General features: G+C 60.2%; 1 protein-coding gene across 2 annotated transcripts in view; it reads left to right on the plus strand.

The window, feature by feature from the left end:
- Positions 1–6,393, plus strand: part of ccnq (cyclin Q) — an 8,368-nt gene extending 1,975 nt beyond the window's left edge. For both annotated transcript variants that reach the window (XM_060823216.1, XM_060823215.1), the window contains exons 2-6: positions 900–1,043; positions 1,882–2,065; positions 3,545–3,677; positions 5,449–5,676; positions 6,023–6,393. In XM_060823216.1, coding sequence (XP_060679199.1) covers positions 920–1,043; positions 1,882–2,065; positions 3,545–3,677; positions 5,449–5,676; positions 6,023–6,109 — 756 coding nt within the window. In that variant the 5' untranslated portion in view covers positions 900–919 and the 3' untranslated portion in view covers positions 6,110–6,393. The remainder of the gene's footprint in view (positions 1–899; positions 1,044–1,881; positions 2,066–3,544; positions 3,678–5,448; positions 5,677–6,022) is intronic.
- Positions 6,394–6,756: the final 363 nt, after the last annotated feature.

A 6,756-nucleotide genomic window follows, 5' to 3' on the forward strand; every position in this document is an offset into this window, starting at 1 on the left:
AGCTGAGGGAGTGGGTGCTGTGGGAGGGTCAGTGCTGAGGGAGTGGGAGCTGTGGGAGTTGTGATGTTCAATTTGTCGAGTCCTACAGCATGGAAACAGACCCTTCGGCCTAATCCAAACTCACCAAGTCCCACGCCTGCCCCAAATCGCAGCCCATCTCCCCCTAAACCTTTCTTATCCATGTCCCCCCCCATCCTTTTAAATGTTGTCATTGTACCAGCCCCCACCACTTCCTGTGGCAGCTCGTTCCACACACACGCACCACCCTCTGGGGGGAAAAGTTACCCCTCAGGTCCCTTTCCCCCCCTCTCACCTTAAACCTACCCCCCTCTAGTTCTGGACTCTCCCACCCCAGGGGGAAAAGACCTTGTCTATTTACCCTATCCATGTCCCACCTCATGATTTTATAAAGCTCTTGTTCTGGACTCCCCCACCCCAGGGGGAAAAGACCATAAAACTCAAAACCCTCCATCCCCGGCAACGTCCTGGTAAATCCCTTCCCGAACCCTCTCCGGGTGAATAATGTCCTTCCTGTAACGGTGAGACGGGAACTGGACACACTGCTCCAGACGGAGCCTCACCAATGTCCTCTATAACCCCCAACCTGACCTTCCCCCCCCAGCTCCTACACTCAACGCTCTGAGCGATGGAGGCGAGCGCCGCCTTACCCGCCCTGTCTCCCCGTGACGCCAACTTCAAAGCATGACATCCCAGAATTCCCTGGGGCTCCCTGTTCTCCAACATGGCCCCCAAGGTCTTGCTGTAACCCCTGCCCCTTGACTGTTTGACCAAAATGCAACCCCTCGCGATTAAACTCCATCTGCCACCTCTCGGCCCGTTGACACGATCGATCGAGTTCTCTGAGGTAACCATCTTCTCTCCCCTTTCCCTCTCTCCAGTGTACAGGAAGGATTGGGAGATGGAGATGAAGATGGAGGGGACCTCATCTGCTGCCGATGAGCCGAGCGAGAATTCCGTACCTGTTTCTGGAGCGCTTGAGGCAAAAGCCCACTTCTGGGTTTGTCGGTTCATCATTGAGTCAGGTCAGGGATAGACGGGGAACGGGATAAAGACCCAGAGGGGGAGACGGGATAGAGGGGGGAACGGGGTAAAGACCCAGAGGGGGAGACGGGATAGAGGGGGGAACGGGGTAAAGACCCAGAGACGGGGAGAGGACGTTGCTCATGGTGTGAATCACAAGGGAGGGAGTCTCCAGAATATGGGGCAGACATAGTTGTGACAAAGACACACCCCCTTAGTATCTCTGTCCCTTCCTCCAGCCCCCTACACCCCCTCCCTATCTCCGTCCCCTCCTCCAGCCCCCTACACCCCCTCCCTATCTCCGTCCCCTCCTCCAGCCTCTACAACCCCCTCCCTATCTCCGTCCCTTCCTCCAGCCCCCTACACCCCCTCCCTATCTCCGTCCCCTCCTTCAGCCCCCTACACCCCCTCCCTATCCCCGTCCCCTCCTCCAGCCCCCCTACACCCCCTCCCTATCTCCGTCCCCTCCTCCAGCCCCCCTACACCCCCTCCCTATCCCCGTCCCCTCCTCCAGCCCCCCTACACCCCCTCCCTATCCCCGTCCCCTCCTCCAGCCCCCCTACACCCCCCCTCCCTATCTCTGGTTTGGAGCAGTGAGACACTCCCGGGTGGTGGGAGTATGGTTGAGGGGTGGACTGGTGAATGCAGCTCATCTCTCAGCGTTGGTCACCCAGAGCGGCCTAGTGCCTGAGGATATCGAGGGAGGGGATTTGGAGACAGGCTGCAGGAGGAGGAGGGGCTGAATGGCCTCGTGTTCCTGTGCAACGGGCTGGAAGAGGGTGTGTGGGCTGTACACTGCCTCCCCCTGGCCACTGCGGTGATTGCTGTTGTGTTGTGTAGGTGTGAAACTGGGTATGCACTCTGTTCCCATGGCGACGGCCTGCACAGTTTACCACCGGTTCTTCCAGGCGACCTCGGTGCGGAATTACGACCCTTACCTGGTCGCTATGGCAGCCATCTACCTGGCAGGAAAGGTGGAGGAACAGCACCTCCGGGCAACGGACATTATCAACGTGTGTCACAGGTTAGTCTTCCCCCCTCCGCTCCCCTCATCAACCACTCCCAGGGACAGGGGGTTAGATACAGAGTAAAGCTCCCTCTACACTGTCCCCCCACTCCCAGGGACAGGGGTTAGATACAGAGTAAAGCTCCCTCTACACTGTCCCCACTCCCAGGGACAGGGGTTAGATACAGAGTAAAGCTCCCTCTACACTGTCCCCCCACTCCCAGGGACAGGGGGTTAGATACAGAGTAAAGCTCCCTCTACACTGTCCCCCCACTCCCAGGGACAGGGGTTAGATACAGAGTAAAGCTCCCTCTACACTGTCCCCCCACTCCCAGGGACAGGGGGTTAGATACAGAGTAAAGCTCCCTCTACACACTGTCCCCCCACTCCCAGGGACAGGGGTTAGATACAGAGTAAAGCTCCCTCTACACTGTCCCCCCACTCCCAGGGACAGGGGGTTAGATACAGAGTAAAGCTCCCTCTACACTGTCCCCCCACTCACAGGGACAGGGTGTTAGATACAGAGTAAAGCTCCCTCTACACTCTTCCCCACTCCCAGGGACAGGGGGTTAGATACAGAGTAAAGCTCCCTCTACACTGTCCCCCCACTCCCAGGGACAGGGGGTTAGGTACAGAGTAAAGCTCCCTCTACACTGTCCCCCCACTCACAGGGACAGGGTGTTAGATACAGAGTAAAGCTCCCTCTACACTCTTCCCCACTCCCAGGGACAGGGATTAGATACAGAGTAAAGCTCCCTCTACACTGTCCCCCCACTCCCAGGGACAGGGGGTTAGGTACAGAGTAAAGCTCTCTCTACACTGTCCCAACACTCCCAGGGACATGGGGTTAGATACAGAGTAAAGCGCCCTCTACACAATCCAGGGAGGTCATGTTGTGGCTGTATCGGTGAGGCCACGTTTGGGAATACCGCGTTCGATCCTGGTCTCCCCCCGCTACAGGAAGGATGTTGGAGGGTTTGAGCTACAGGGAGAGGCTGAACAGGCCGGGGGCTGTTTTCCCCGGAGCGTCGGAGGCTGAGGGGGTGACCTTATAGAGGGTTATAAAATCATGAGGAGGGGGGGGACATGGATAGGGTAAATAGACAAGGTCTTTTCCCCCCTGGGGTGGGGAGCCCAGAACTAGAGGGGGGTAGGTTTAAGGTGAGAGGGGGGGTAACTTTTCCCCCCAGAGGGTGGTGCGTGTGTGGAACGAGCTGCCAGAGGAAGTGGTGGGGGCTGGTACAATGCCAACATTTAAAAGGATGGGGGGGGGACATGGATAGGAAGGGTTTAGGGGGAGATGGGGCCAAGGGCTGGGGAACGGGGGGACTGGGTTAGGTTAGGATAGCACGGACGGGATGGGCCGAAGGGTCTGTTTCACTGATGGAGGCGGGGAAGGGGGGGTGACAGGCTGAGGGAGGCTTCCTCCCTGCATTAGGAACCCCCCCAGCCCAACAGTGATTCCCCTGTCTCTCTCTCTCCGCCTCTCCCCTCTAGGTACCTGAACCCCCATTCCGAACCTTTGGAATTGGATTCCTGCTTCTGGGAACTCCGGGACAGCGTGGTGCAGTGCGAGCTGTTGATGCTGAGGGTCCTCAACTTCCAAGTCTCCTTCCAGCATCCCCACAAGGTCTGCGCGGCATCTACCCGTCCTCCCCCCCCCCCCCCTCACCTCCGGCCCGAGAGCGGTGCTGCAGTTCCGAACGCGAGCGTGGATGGGGAGGGGTGGGGGTCCCTCAGAGCTCTGAGACCTCTCGTCCGTTGCGTTCCCCTCCCCGCCCCTTCCCTCCTCAAACCCGCTACCTGGCCGCAAATTTCACACCGGCTCCGTCTTCCCGCCTCTGTGACCTGACTAGCAACAGTCTCTGATTGCGAGTGCTCCTCAGTCTCTGCCCTCGATTCCTTGCTCCAAGGCCGGATCCGTTCCTTGGCATGGACCCCCCCCCCTCCCCCCTTTCCCACCCCCTCCCCCATGAGAGTCCTCCTTGTGCTTTGCAAAGTGTGTCTTCTGCGATTTGGTATTCTTGCGATCGGGTCCAGATAGATCTCCCTCTGTTTTCGCAACAGGATTGCCTCCCTCTCTGGGCATTCCTCACCGTCACCCTCAGGAGGTCTGTCAGCTTGTCATTACCACTCTCGTCCCCTTGACCGGACCACCCCACCTACCCCACCCCCAACCCACTGGTGAGGCCCAGCTGGTTCCAGTAGCCGGGAATAGTGATCATAACGTCACAGGTGGCGGAGAAAGGAAAGGGGAGCTCCACAGGTCAGGACATTCAGAGCCTAGCCTTGGGGTGTTGGGGAGGGGTGGGGGGGAATGGTCACCATGACGACGACCTTCGCGAGGACCTGATTTGCCCCCAGTCGGGAAGGCATGTCAGGCAGGAGGGGGGAGGTCTCGGAGGGGAACTTGCAGGGGTGTGGCGCTGCCCCTCCCAACGTCTGCTGCCCCCTCGTCCTTCCGGAGTGTGGTATTAGAGGGGTCGGGTTTGGGAAGGTGCTGTCGGGGGAGAATCGCTGCACACTCTCTGTATAGGTGGGGGGGGGGGGGTGGGAGGGAGTGTTGGAGCTCAGCCGGGCATTGCTAATGAGCCCAGCTCCCTCGGGGGGTGGAGCTTCTCGAGTGTTGGCGGGCCCACCCCACCCCCCCCAATCCAGGGCAAGTGGGGAGTATTCCCTCCCCCCTCCCTAACTCGGGCCTTGTCGATGGTGGGACAGGGCTTTGGGGGGAGAGAGTCGGGAGGGGAGTTACTCGCTGCAGGATTCCCAGCCTCTGACCTGCTCTTGGAGCCGCTGGATTGATATGGGGCTGGGTCCGGGTCAGTTTCTGGTCAACGGTAACCCCCAGGATGTTGATAGTGGGGGGGAGGGGGGATTCAGTGACGGTAACGCCATTGAACGTCAAGGGGCGATGGTTAGATTCTCTCTCTTGTTGGAGATGGTAACCCCCAGGATGTTGATAGTGGGGGGAGGGGGATTCAGTGATGGTAACGCCATTGAACGTCAAGGGGGCGATGGTTAGATTCTCTCTCTTGTTGGAGATGGTAACCCCCAGGATGTTGATAGTGGGGGGAGGGGGATTCAGTGATGGTAACGCCATTGAACGTCAAGGGGCGATGGTTAGATTCTCTCTCTCTCGTTGGAGACGGTAACCCCCAGGATGTTGATAGTGGGGGGAGGGGGATTCAGTGACGGTAACGCCATTGAACGTCAAGGGGGCGATGGTTAGATTCTGATCAGTGAAATTCAGCCGAGCATTCGCTGTCTGAGCGATCTCGATTATGAGTGCGGAGCTCTGGGCGCAGGGAGGGGTGAGGCGCTGGCGGTGAGGGAGGGACAGCGCGCCCTGGAAGGGCCTGCCATTCTGACTCCCTGCTATCCCCCTCTGTCTCTCCCGCCAGTACCTCCTGCACTACCTGGTCTCGCTGAAGAACTGGATGAACAGTCACGTGTGGGAGCGGACGCCAGTCGCGGTTACTGCCTGGGCCGCGCTTCGTGACAGCTACCACGGCACCGTGTGCCTGAGGTACCCTCCCCAGCACGTCGCCATCGCCGCCCTCTACTTCGCCCTCCTCTGCTACGGGGTGGAGGTGCCCGGGGACGGCGCGGGGGAGAGGACCTGGTGGCAGGTGAGTCGAGGCACCTCCGAACCCACGTCTCCCCTCCTCCTCCAGCCTGTTACATGGGAACACGAGGCCATTCAGCCCCTCCTCCTCCAGCCTGTTGGGTTGACAGAGAGGGGCAAAGGAGGTTCCGGTGTTTATTGGGTAGGGCAAGGGTCAACCCCATCTTTGACCGGGGTCGAGGGTGAGACCGGGCGATGGGAGGGGGAGGGGGTGGGTTGGGGGCACCGCTGGCGAATCCGAACTTGACCTGACGACAGGCGAATGGTCTCTTTGCGCCCACCCACCCCCTCCCCCTCCCCCTCCCCCTCCCCCACCCCTTCCCCCTCCCCCTCCCCCTCCCCCCACACAGGTCTTCAGTGAAGGAGTGACCAAATCCATCATGGACGCCATTGTGGAGGAGATCGTGGAAATCTACGAGATGGACGCCAAGGCCTGAGGGGGGAGGAGGGGGGGGGGAAGGAAAAGGGTGTGGTTGAGAGTAGGGGGGCGCCCCCACCACTCCCAACCCCCCCAGCCCCTTCGGCATTCCGGAAGCTTCCAGAACCTCTAAGAAGGCCCGAAATCCAGAGACGTCGGTGGAGTTGGGGGGGGAATTGGACTCAACGTGGTGGGGTATCTTTCCGATAGTCGGGTGTGGGGTGTGTGCAGACATTCACCCCCCCCCCCCCCCCCACCACTAACCTCGCGTCGTTACGGGTTATTAAAGGTTTACCCAACCCACCCACCACTGGAGCCATCTTTCTTTTTCTGGCCAAACCCACTGCGTGTGGCCTCGCGGTTGACGGTCAGACCTCATTCGGGAGGTCAGAGGGCGCGGGTCCCGCAACGAGTGACGCTTCCCCCACCCCCCACCACCGTCTCCTCGCTGTCCTCCCCCTCCCCCCTCCCACCGTCTCCTCGCTGTCCTCCCCCTCCCCCCCACACTGTCTCCTCGCTGTCCTCCCCCTCCCCCCCCACCGTCTCCTCACTGTCCTCCCCCTCCCCCCTCCCACCGTCTCCTCGCTGTCCTCCCCCTCCCCCCACCGTCTCCTCACTGTCCTCCCCCTCCCCCCCTCCCCCCCACCATCTCCTCACTGTCCTCCC

This window comes from Hemiscyllium ocellatum, unplaced genomic scaffold (genome assembly GCF_020745735.1).
Source record: "Hemiscyllium ocellatum isolate sHemOce1 unplaced genomic scaffold, sHemOce1.pat.X.cur. scaffold_3940_pat_ctg1, whole genome shotgun sequence".
In the NCBI taxonomy this organism is placed as follows: Eukaryota; Metazoa; Chordata; class Chondrichthyes; order Orectolobiformes; family Hemiscylliidae; genus Hemiscyllium; species Hemiscyllium ocellatum.